General features: G+C 42.7%; 1 protein-coding gene across 3 annotated transcripts in view; it reads right to left on the bottom strand.

The window, feature by feature from the left end:
* FBXO30 (F-box protein 30) overlaps positions 1–12043 on the bottom strand; it is a 77354-nt gene extending 65311 nt beyond the window's left edge. The window contains exon 1 of one of the 3 annotated variants that reach the window (XM_029594031.1): positions 11873–12043. In XM_029594031.1, coding sequence (XP_029449891.1) covers positions 11873–11988 — 116 coding nt within the window. In that variant the 5' untranslated portion in view covers positions 11989–12043. Of the gene's footprint in view, positions 1–11755 lie in introns of all 3 variants that reach the window. The other 2 variants (XM_029594034.1, XM_029594033.1) reach the window with 2 other exon arrangements.
* Positions 12044–13029: the final 986 nt, after the last annotated feature.

Here is a 13029-nt window from a genome sequence, read left to right as displayed (position 1 = left end):
AAAGCCAGAAGAATGCTGGGCTGCAGAGAGAGGAATATCGAGTAAGAAAAGGGAAGTGATTATTCCCTTGTACAGGTCCTTGGTGAGGCCTCACCTGGAGTACTGTGTTCAGTTCTGGAGACCGTATCTACAAAAAGACAAAGACAAGATGGAAGCGGTACAGAGAAGGGCAACCAGGAAGGTGGAGGATCTTCATCGCATGACGTACGAGGAGAGATTGAAGAATCTAAATATGTACACCCTGGAGGAAAGGAGGAGCAGAGGTGATATGATACAGACTTTCAGATACTTGAAAGGTTTTAATGATCCAAAGGCAACAACAAACCTTTACCATAAGAAAAAAATCAGCAGAACCAGGGGTCACGATTTGAAGCTCCAGGGAGGAAGATTCAGAACCAATGTCAGGAAGTATTTCTTCACAGAGAGGGTGGTGGATGCCTGGAATGCCCTTCCGGAGGAAGTGGTGAAGACCAGAACTGTGAAGGACTTCAAAGGGGCGTGGGATAAACACTGTGGATCCATAAAGTCAAGAGGCCGCCAATGAAGAGTAGGTGACTCGCCAGAATGATGGCTTCTGCCTGGAGACAATACCCTTATTCAATAAACATACACATGGTTACTGTGACTCCAACATCACTCTAAGCTTCAACAGCAAGAGGAAATGTGGAAAAAAGGATTTGCACTCACAAAGACGGGAGTAGCTGGCTTGTTACGGCGGTTACTACCCGAAACCAAATATCCAAATTACTACCTCCACCTTCCTCTATTCCTGATGCCTTTCAACTAGCTTGATCACTCCATTCTTATACTTCACTTTCAATGCATATCCAGCATAGTTCTCTGCTTCAACAGCAGGGGAGAAGAAAACCTGTTACTTCACACATCCAGCAGAGCTCTCTGCTTAAACGGCAGGGGAGAAGAAAAAAGGGTTCGCACTCACAAAGCGGGGAGTAGCTGGCTTGTTACGGCGGTTACTACCCCAAACCAAATGTACCTGATACTTCACTCTCGACGCATATCCAGCATGGCTCTCTGCTTCAACGGCATGGGAGAAAGACTGATACATCACAAATTTCCAGCATAGCTCTCTGCTTCAACGGCAGGGGAGAAGAAAAAAACTGATACCTCACGCATATCCAGCATAGCTCCCTGCTTCAACGGCAGGGGAGAAGATAAACAACCAATAAGGGCTGTATAACATAATCTGGGTAAAAACAAATAAGCATGGGTGTAGCTTGCTTATTGCGGCGGTTACTACCCCTACTACCTCTAACTAATCAAGCTAGATATTTCACTTGGATGCAGCTCCATCACCGCTCTCTACATTAATGGTGGGGGTGGAAGGGAATTAGAACCAAGAGCTAAGAGAAACAGATAAGTATGAGAGAAGAAATGAGGGAAGCTTGCTGGGCAGACTGGATGGGCCATTTGGTCTTCTTCTGCCGTCATTTCTATGTTTCTATGTTTCATAGCAGAGGCACCTAAGGCAGGGGTGTGATGCGAAGTCCAGCGAGATGCATACTTTGCCTCATGGGATTACTAAGCCTGACAAGCAAAGTAGGTCTAGATACAGGAAAAGGCCTAAAGAATTAACCAAGACCACAGTGTTTCCTTGCTATCACAAGACAGTTGAGACCAGAAAGTCCTCCAGAAAAACTGCGAGCCATTAGCATCTGAAGGACAGAATGTATTTGTAGAAGCACCCTAAATGATTAGCCGACAGGCACCAAAGGCCAATGGGCAGAAAAATCCAAGCAACACTTGGAAGAAGCAGCAGCAACAAGTGGCGGACCTTACCTGCCAAAGTATCAGACAGATCTGACCAACCAGGACAGATGTCAAGAGTGTCAGGGGATGAAAGGCGATCCCTAAAAAGGGATCACTACCCCCTCCACCACCTGCGAATAGGGTGTTCAGCTAGGCCTGAAGCTCACCCATATTCCACTCTGTCAAGGTTAGGTCTATCCATCCTGCCCACAGCAGAGGGGCACTTTGGTCAAACCAGTGATGTACAAAAAGCCAAAAGGCAGAACTGGCCAGAAGTTGGTAAAAAGAGAGAAAAAGGTGGTATGTCATTCCCTGCAGATATACACTAAGATATCACGAATGCCCTAGCTTTTCTCCCCCCACCACAGCATTCTGATCAGAAATCAAAAGGAGTGAAGAACATAGAGGCAGACCCCAGGACTGCAGGGTAAGAAAAAGCTGCTAGGCTATATTTAATCAAAACCAATCAACTCATTTCTGATTCCACTAAGAAGTAACCCCCACCCAAAAGGTAGACCTCTCAACATAAGAACAGTCGAAACTGAGAGCAAACCTCCCGGGGAAGAAATCCAGAAACTCTCCACCAAGAGACAAAACAGGGATGCTGCAAGTGCAAACCCCAGTAGAAACAGGATTTCCTTACCAACCTGGCAACCCAAAGGGTACCAAGGCAGGGTCAGTCTGATCTTGGAACAGACTGTTAAAAACCTGGCCTAGTATCAATATCCAAGGCCATGATTATGTATACTTTCCCTAAGGAATCATGCAGTCCAGTAAGTAGATGATTGCATGAACCAGGGCCTTCCTACCAGCAGATAGGGTTATCCCTAAGTGTGTGTGTGTGTGTGTGTGGGGGGGGGGGGGGTGTAAGTATAGCTCGCAAGTCACTGCAATAAAAAGTGTAGCATCTTTGTTGCAGGGTCCCTCATCCCCTCTCTCACACAGTCATGGATATGGTGAGGTTGAAAGGCATACCTGCCAACTGTGATGAAAATGGATCAGAATCCTCCTTGCTGAAGTAGGGTCCCATTTGCAAGAATGGCTGGTAAGAGCAGTCATTTGTGAAAAACACATATTGTTCCAGAGAGCTGCCCAGAAGGGGAGACCACGGATACTATGGGGAGACCGAATCCAGAATAACTCCCTCACGAAACAGAACTGCTGCGCCTTAGGATGCCAGACTTGCTCTCAGATCCCACAGAGAACAGAGCGACCGTCAGCCACAGGTAGTGAAATCCCTTTTTCAGAAAATGGAGAACGAGGGCCACCCCTACAAGGGGTAGACAACCCAGAGTCCAAGGGGGAACCCATAAGGATTGTGCCTGGAAATTTGAGTCGTATCTCCCGTTTCTAAGGAACAGGAAAGCAATGAGAATCGGAGCCTCCCAATCCCGAAAAACCTTCCTACTCACCAGGGGAGCGTGGGTTACTGACATTGATCACTGAGGTTCAAAAGCAACCAAATCAGCCATAGGTGGCCACACTGTCAATTGGGATAGACACCAGCAAGAACGGTCCAATGACCACTACTGCCATCCCCCCCAACGCTGCAAGTCCTGGCCTACAAAGAGGTGTACTGATTCAAAAGAATAAAGTCTCCAGTGCGGCAACAGACCTGCAAGGGATGGACCCCCAGAGGCTCCACCCCCTAAAGGGATTCAACATAAGCTAACATGGGAGGGAGTTGAAAAAGACATACCCCTCTTTTGTGGGAGGGAAAGACTCCCAACACTGCCCTCTCGGTATCCACACCCTCTAGTGGTTCAACCAGGACTGCAGTCTTAGGTCATACTTGTGGCAGCAGTGCACAACTTGTTTTTGCTCTCACACAAACTACAGGGCAACTGGAAAAAAAAGTGCCCTCCACTTTTAAAAGCACAATGACCTGTACTCATGAAGCAGTACTCCATCCTGCAGATAGTGGTACACATATGCATCCCTTTGTCTCACTTTAGGTAAAATCCCACAGCACAGTAAGGACTGAACACCATCTGTTAAGAGTCAGCAGCTGCACACTGCCAAAAAGCTATCCAGGAGTGTGCAATGGTGCCCTCCAAGCTAGTGTCCCAGCATACCAAAAGGTGCAAACCAGATGAGGAAGCCGATACCTTGACACAACAATGGTGGTCCCACTATCTCTGACATGGCTGTGCACGACACCGACAGAATGCCACCCGCCAGTGCCTGAGGCGCTTGGAGGAGTAGACAACCCCCATTGTACCCAACCATGCACTGTCGCACTAATTCCTAATGGAGTCAGCATACATAGAGTGACTGTTTCTCCAGTGCCACTGGGTTCAGACCATGGCCATCCCAAGTGGTGGGTGGCGTTGCCCCCCATGGTACCTGACAACATTCCAAGAAAGGCTAATTGCAGGCCTTAAATGGGGGAGGGGGGGGGGTGCCGTGAATGGCTCACCATCCTTTCTGCTGCATAACAGCAGAAGGGAAGCCCATGGTAAATGGTGTCCATTGCACCTTGGGGCATCTGACCATGTCCAACTGTGCCTATACTGGCAACTGGGTCCTCGTGCCAATAGTGCCCTCTGTGCTTACAAGCAATGGATCGCATCTATGGCACTGGTGTCACACCCATAGCTCCGATGGCACCTGGTACGCTTGATAGGCAGTGCCACTGGTAATACCCCAGGTGTCTGCAGACGTTGATAGCCAGGCAGCACCCAAGGTACACATGGCACCCAAAGGCGCCAATAACTTGACACCACATGCCAAAAATAGCTGAGGGTCAGCGGCACACATGGAGACTGGTGCCCGAAGGCAATGGTCTGGTGGAACAGATGCTAGTGAAGCCCGAAGGCAGAAGCCCTGCAGCACTGATGTGCAGTATCTGTGCCCAAAGGAACCAATGATGTCCGGCATCAGATAGTTCCCTCGGTTCAGCTATGTGCTCGAGGGCATCAATCCTGCGGACTTGAAGGCATCAATTCCAGGATCCTCACGCCCCAGAGATAGACAGCCTCAAGGGTGACTGGGCACTTGATGGCGGTCCTGGTGCCCCCTGATGGCAATTGCAGCCACAAATAGCATCGCTGGCAAACACATCCAATAACGAGGGTGGTTCCAATGGCATCAAGGCTAATCACGGCGCTCGATGGCAGCACTGGTCACCCACATGTGGGGACTGCCATACTACTTGCCCTCTAAAAACATAATTCTCAATTTTCTCAACCATTTAAATAAGAGAAAAAAACCACAAATATGGAATGCATGAACACTAATATATAGTGCAAATTTTAAATACTGAAGTATTTTATAAATGATAAAAGTATTTTCATTCAATAAGAAACCTATTAGTTTGAGAAAATTTTCTATTTTTAATGGAAGAGCAAGTGGCAGCATAACAATCAACAGCAGCTTGAACTGACGGGCTTAATCCCAGAACAAAAACAAGCTGCTCACTTCATTTAACAGAAATGACAAAATGGTGTTAAGTGTCTGGCATACTATTTGCAGTGTTGCCTTTTCATAGGTAGGGTTATTGTTTGAGAGCTGACAGTTAGTACTGTTTTGGTATGGAAAATTTATTATATTGTAAATTAGTTTTATTTACAAGTTTTTTTGTATAACGTCATTCGGTAGTTTCCATCATAACGGTTTACAACAGTGTCATAAAATCTAGTACATTAATTATAATAAAAGGATATTTAATATTACTAACACATTTGAACTATTAATAACACAAGAATGAACTATAAAAGCATTAAAATAAGTGATAAAAAATAAAAGGATAAATACATATTACAAAAAATTCATAAAATAAAAGTGATGTAGTGATAAAAGGGGCCGGTAATCTCATTGTTAATAGGATAATGTTAGCAAATTTCATAAAATGCATTCCTGAATAGCCAAGTTTTAATTTCTTTTTTAAAGTTTTTTATGTTCTGATGTAGTCTAGTTTCAGTCGGTAGTTTGTTCCATAAATTTGCGGTTGCCAAAGAGATTGCTCTCTCTTACTTGGGTTAATTGGGCAGTTTTTAATGAACGAATAGGTAACAGTCATTAATTCATAGAACGTAAATTTCGCTGTGGGGGTGATTTTTATTGCTTTATTGAGCCAGTCTGTTTTTTCTCCATAAATAATTTTACGAGTAGTTAAGATTTTATATTCAACTATGTTTTATCGGAAGCCAGTGTAGGGAATATGAGAACCGGTGTGATGTGATCATGTTTTTTTGTTTCTATAAGAATTCTTGCTGTATTTTGGAGAATTTGTAGTGGGCGTATAGTTGTTAATGGTAATCCTAGAAGCAGGTCATTGCAATAATCAAAGTTTGCAAAAATTAGCAGTTGAAGGATAGTTCTAAAATCATTTTGATCCAAAAGGGGTTTTAATCGTTTTAATATTGCTAGTTTATGATATCCTTCTTTGATTTTGGTTACAATATGTGCTTTGCAGTTTAGTTCAGTGTCAATAATGAAGCCCAAATCACGGACATGTTGCATGGGCTGAATTTTTGTTTGTTTGTCTTCTAATATCAATGGCGGTAATAGTTCATATGGTTTTCTGAGGGTCAAGCCCACATCCAACATGCATTAAATAGTCCTGTCATACAGGTTCCAAGTAGTCCTGTCATACAGGTTCCAAGTGACAATGTTTTTTTTTTTATATAGGTTTTCTGGTTAGTGGGCTCTCACCCTACCAATCCCCTACAATTCTAAACACTACCAACTAGAAATTCTGCAAGTCAAGGGGAATTACTTTTCTGAAAAGATTAGCTAGGCAGACAGCCAGTCTTGCCAATTGTTTCAAACTATTTCCAACCTTGTTAATCAACCTGCTTCTTTACTCATAGATAATTCTATTTGCTCTGCTTATGGTTTTGCTGATCATTTTTCAAGCAAAGTCTCCATTTGCAAAGGCTGAGTTAATTCGGTCAGATTCTCTTTCAACTGCATTGTCACCCATTTCTTCCTCAGGTAATAATTTCTCCTCTTAATCTAACTTCTGCTACCGGCAATGATTTACTCTACTCATTAGCTCCCTGCATCTTACCACCTCTAAACTTACACCCTCAAAATTTGTAACTAGGTCTTTCTAAACGTATTTCTACTATTGTTAATTCCTCTTTCCTCTGGTTCTCTCCCTAAACAACTGAAAATTGCAAGGGTTCATCCTTTACTGAAAAAGCCTTCTTTAGACCCCACTGTATTAATTACCAACATCTCATCTCGCTATACTATCTAAAATTAAGTTGTTTTTGACCAATTGAACAATTTTGTTTGCAAAACCAATATTTTGCACCCTTCACAATTTGGTTTCTGGAGGGAGCACAGCATTGAATCAGCTTTGCTGGTCCTAAGTAATATTAGAGTCCAGGCCGATGGTGACAGGGACACGAGCATCACCTTTGACACCATCAACCATGAGCTTCTACTTCAAGACATCAATGTGTCTGATTTACCTTTAGCTTGGTTTCACTATTTACAATTTGAATGGAATCAGCATCTTTCAAATCCCAGATCCCTTCCTTTGTGTTCCCCAGGGTTCTAGTCACTTTTTTTTTTTTTTTTAAATATCAAGTCTGTTCTTGCTCTCAGCATTTCATTGTCTTGATCTTGTGGCAAATTGGCTCCATGACCACAGGTTAAAAATCCTTCCAAAATCGGAAGCCATTTGGATTGCTCATCATGACACTTCCCAACTTTCTCCACTCATTATGCAGGGTACCCCTGGAGTATCAGGCTAAGTTATTTATATTGTTTCTTACATCTCTAATAATATTCAAAAATCATTCTATTTCCTTCAGTTTATCTGTAAATCTTCAACCATTTCTTGACCCCTAGGACTTTAAATCACTTACTCATGCTTTTATTTCACATCTTGATTATTGTAATTGTCTCTTCTCGGAGTCATCTCCATCAGCTGAAATGCCTACAGATTCTTCCAAACAGCTGCAAAGATCATTTATGGTTTAAAGAAAATCGGATTTTGTTACTACAATTTTAAGGTACTTATATTGGCTGCCTGTTATTCATAGGATCAAGTTTAAAATACTTTGCCATACCTTCACTCTGGTTTTCCTCTGTACCTTTCAAAACTTGTGATTCCTTACACTCCCTCCCACACTCTATGGTTGCCCCAGAAGGATTTTCTTCACCTCCCTCCCACACTCTATGGTTGCCCCAGAAGGATTTTCTTCACCTCCCTCCATTATTAGATTAGAGGTCACTAGAAATGGCTCTTTCAGCTACCAAGTGCCTCACCTTTGGAATGTTCTCTGGACATCTGCGCTGAGCTTAATTATATAAAGTTTCAGAAAGCAGTAAAAACAAAACAAAAAAAAAAACCACACTTGTCTGTTCTCGCAGGCTCTCTTTGTTAATTTGCAAAATGATTTTTATCTGACCAGGATTTACTATTGTGTTGTCATTGTTTTAGTCTGTAGCACAGTTTAATGTCTTCATTACTGTTTTATTGCTTTCCTAACCTTGTGCTTGTCTCCAGGTATTTTGATTTTATGTATGTTTTTAATTGTAAACCACTTGGATAAGTTATCTTTCAGGCAGTTTTTAAAAAATAAGGGAGGAGGAGACCCCTGCAAGGGCTACTCACCAGACCCTTAAGGGAAAAGGGAGTGTGTCCGAGGGACCTCCACCCAGAGAGGAACCAATTTGAATCTACTCTTTGGGAGCAGGCAACCACTGAGGAAGGAGAAGTTGAGAGATTTTTGCCCTAGAAGTCAGCCCCTTAATCAGGTCCAGGACACTGGGAGCAGATGAAAGACTTGCACTCACTAGTCCACAAGCTGCTGGAGACAGAGGCTGATAACTACCTAAGCCCACATCTCCCTTATACATGACCTGTGGTCATGAAGGAGAAAAGAGAAAAAAGGTATCTCCTCTGTCTCCAGCAGCTGTGGAGGGAAGAAAATTACAAAAAAATAATGACTGGTCTAGCAGGAGGATAAGGATTCAAGGTTAGAAAAACAAAAGATCAAACATTTAACAGTGGAAAGTTAAGAGATCAACTAGATTGCCTCATAAACCTTACTAAAATCAAATATGTAAGCATTTTGGATGTAATTCCCACCACATTAATCATAATTAAGAAGAAATGCTTATACAATGCATTAATAATAAAGATATAAGTTATTTAGAAAACTCCTTCCCTCACACCTGAACAGTGAGACTATATTCGTTAATTTCTTTAATGGACAAATACCATGTATTCTGTTTGCCCTTCAAAATACACAAATCTTCATTAAAAAAAAACCAAACAAAAAAACCCAAAAACCCTTTCAACTACTAACATACAGGCCGATACAGTGAAAGTCGTGGGAGAGCGGGCAATTTAGTATTCAAATGAGGGCCCGCGGTAAAAAGAGGCGCTAGGGACACTAGCGCGTCCCTAGCGCCTCTTTTTTGACATGAGCGGCGGCTGTGAGCGAGTTTGACAGCTGACGCTCAATTTTGCCGGCATCTGTTCTCAAACTCGCTGACAGCCACAGGTTCGGAAAGCGGATGCCGGCAAAATTGAGCATCCGATTTTCAACCCGCGAGCTGATTTTTTTTTTTTTAATTATTTTTTTACTTTTGGGACCTCCGACTTAATATCGCCATGATATTAAGTCGGAGGGTGTACAGAAAAGTAGTTTTTACTGCTTTTCTGTACACTTTCCCGGTGCCGGCAGAATTTAACGCCTACCTTTGGGTAGGCGCTAATTTCTGAAAGTAAAATGTGCGGCTTGGCTGCACATTTTACTTACTGAATCACGCGTGAATAATTAATAGGGCCATCAACATGCATTTGCATGTTGCGGGCGCTATTAGCTTCCCCCCGAAGCATTGGACACGCATTTTTGACGCGCTATTACCCCTTACTGAATAAGAGGTAAAACTAGTGTGTCGAGAAAAAGCGTCCAAACGCGAACGCACTGTACCGGCCTGATAGCTGTTTCCAGATGTTTTAGTGTGACTGTTTGGATTTCTTTGTGATGTCAGTGATTACACAGAGCAGCTAACAGCCATATTTGACTTGTCAGACAGGGCCTGTTGTATCAATGATTTCCAAATCAGATTACTCCTTAAAAGCTTAAAATAAAGAAACAGATTTAACTGTTATACAAATGATTTATTTATAATAGATTGAAAAGTCTAATATAATATTTCTAGTATGCTTGTGTTGGCAAATTTGAGTTATATATTTTCCTTAGCTCTTACCAAAGAGAACAGGGAAACAAGGGTATTTAGAGTAAACAATAAGAACAGTTATAATCTAAAGCAACTGATCAGTATACTAAAAAAAATATATATATCTCACCATCAAAAGGACCACAGCAAAGCCCAATGCAAATTATTTTATTTAGGAACATCTGATATTCCATCTTTTCTGAATTTATACAGTCTCACGATAGAAAGCCTTCATGGATTTATAATTACAAATACATAAGCATATCAACCTTAACTATTACACATCCATTACACTTGTAATCACCAGCTTTAAGACACTACCGTATGAAACCACTGGTTAAGACAAACCATTGAATGCCCTGCAAATAGCAGAAAGCACTTATCAGTATGAGTGACTATGCCAATGCCCACAGTACAACAGTAGTGCTTACAAAAACTGGGTCTTTAAAAAAAAAAAAAAAGGGGGGGGAGGCTTTTTGAAACCAAATCAACCACAGTAACCATTTGCAGTTGAAGGCCCACCCATTCCTTGTTTACAAGCATAATGTGTTATTAAAGGTTTGTAGGTCAGGTGTTTATCTGGGTCCAATTATAAATCTCTAAGTACTTACCTAAGAGACTTGTAATTTAAAAAAAAATAGATCTTTAATTTGTCAAGATGTATTGAGAGAGAGAGAGAGAGAGTGTGTGTGTGTGTGTGTGTGTGTGTATGTATGGAGGGGGTGCATTATGAAGTCAATTCTATTTTGTTTATTTATTTATTTTTTTAAATTGGGATAATAGTTGTTGTTCAAATCCCCCCCTAAGAGCCCTGGGTCCATGAACACAGGATATAGAATATCAGAATCAAAAAGTGCTCATAACAATGATTTTGAATTCTACACTTGAGATATCTATCCATGGTCCAAAAACACTAGTTTGGCTTCCAAAAAGCTTATCATTCAGAGTGGTACTATTTTAGAGAAACTAAGTAAAGTCAGTAGAAGAAACTAAGCCCCTCTCTAGGAGAGGAGAAGCTGTCCTATTCTGGAGACTCCTGCCTCCTCTTTTTCCCCATGCCTTGAACTTGACAAAGAATTAAAAGACACTAGGAAAAAAAAAAGCAGGCTGCAGCCCATGCAAACAGAAGAAAGTAAAGCAACCTGCTGAGAGGGGGAGAAGAACACCTTGGTTAATTTATGTATTAAAATATGTACCGTCATTCCATAAGAAGATCACAACGGTTTACAGTAACAGCATTTATATTTATGGTCTCCAATCACACACCTCCAATAACATAGTATCTGTGCATGGATGGCTGACCTAATAATAATTAAAAAAAAAAAAAAACTCACTGCTTCCAAAATTTCCATATAGAGAAACAGCCCGAGTCACCTCCAGATGACAGATGGCCTAAAATACTTATTTTGTGTCTAGGAGAAACATGCGTAATACACCTGGCCCAGAGAGAAGAAAGGGCGACAGTTCATCACTACACACTACAGGATGAAAGAAACAAGGGACACGTTACCAAAAATCCAAGAGCGCTGGCCAATTGCACTCCCTCCCACTTTCCTTTCAAATAATAAGTTAAGACGCTCCCAGGAACCCCCTCCAGCACATCAACTGACAGTGAAGTGCCGGTTTAAATGACAACGCCGGGCCTATGAGTGTGAAAGATTCGGCCCCGGATGTCCTGTTGCTCAGTCGGTACTTGAAAGAGGACAAAAAAAAAAAACCAAAGAGAAGTCGAGGGGAAAAGAAAGCGACAAACACTAAATCGCGGGAACCCATCCCGTCGACTCCTCCAGCTGGAGACTCCGTCCGTAGGCCGCGGCGGGGGAAAGCCCTGACTCACCAACGGCGACTCTCGGGCAGGGACCGGCCAGGTCGGGTCCCGGGACGCAACGGTCTCTTTAGGCCCGCACCTACGGCAACTTCCGCGCGCGCGCGCTCTTTCCGCCCCGGAACTAACCGTCGAGCTCCGAATGCTCGTCGCCTCCTCCGCTTCCTGACGTTCAGGCTCAAGCAGCGGCGGCACTTACAGGCGTTCACCGCCCCTCCGGGCCGACGCAACACCCGCTTACTCATCGTAGCATGACGCCATGACGCAAGGGGAAGGACCAATATGCTATTATGAACATCTGAGAACCAATCCCGAATCCTCAGGGGCGAGGTTACAAGTCTGGGCTGAACGCAGGTATGCAGATCGTCTCACTTTACTGGGCTGCAAGTGAAAAGATTCGCCCTGAGCTACACTGGGTTATAGTATTTTCCCAAACCTCTTCGGGAGGCACGCCTAGCCAATCAGGATTTCCACAGTGAATGAGATAGATTTGCATACTCTGAGTCTTCAATATATGCAGATCTATGAATCCATATTCATTACAGATATTCTGAAGACCAGATTGATTAAGAACATAAGAAATTGCCATACTAGGTCAGACCAAGGATCCATGAAGCCCAGCATCCTGTTTCCAACAGTGGCCAATCCAGGCTACAAGTACCTGGCACCTACCCAAAAACAAAGTATATTCCATGCTACTGATGCTAGCAATAGCAGTAGCTATTTCCTAAGTCAACTTGATTAATAGCAGGTCGTAGACTTCTCTTCCAAGAACATATCCAAACCTTTTTTAAACCCAGCTACACTAACTGCACTAACCAAATGCCCTGGTAACAAATTCCAGAGTTAATTGTGTGTTGAGTATTTTCTCTGAACAGTTTTAAATGTGCTACATGCTAACTTCATGTAGTGCACCCTAGTCCTTCTATTGTCCGAAAGAGTAAATAACCAATTCACATTTACCCGTTCTAGACCTCTCATGGTTTTAAAGACCTCTATCAAATCCCCTCTCAGCCGACTCTTCTCCAAGCTGAACAGCCCTAACCTCTTTAGTCTTTCTTCACAGGGGAACAGTTCCATCCCCTTTATCATTTTGGTCGCCCTTCTCTGTACCTTCTCCATTGCAACTATATCTTTTTTGAGATGCGGCGACCAGAATTGTAAACAAGGTGCAGTCTCACCATGGAGCGATACAGAGGCATTATGACATCCTCCATTTTATTCACCATTCCCTTCCTAATAATGCCTAACCTTCTGTTTGCTTTTTTGACTGCCACAGCACACTG

Source organism: Rhinatrema bivittatum, chromosome 3 (genome assembly GCF_901001135.1).
Source record: "Rhinatrema bivittatum chromosome 3, aRhiBiv1.1, whole genome shotgun sequence".
Lineage (NCBI taxonomy): Eukaryota > Metazoa > Chordata > Amphibia > Gymnophiona > Rhinatrematidae > Rhinatrema > Rhinatrema bivittatum.
This window is presented reverse-complemented; position numbering and strand designations above follow the sequence as displayed.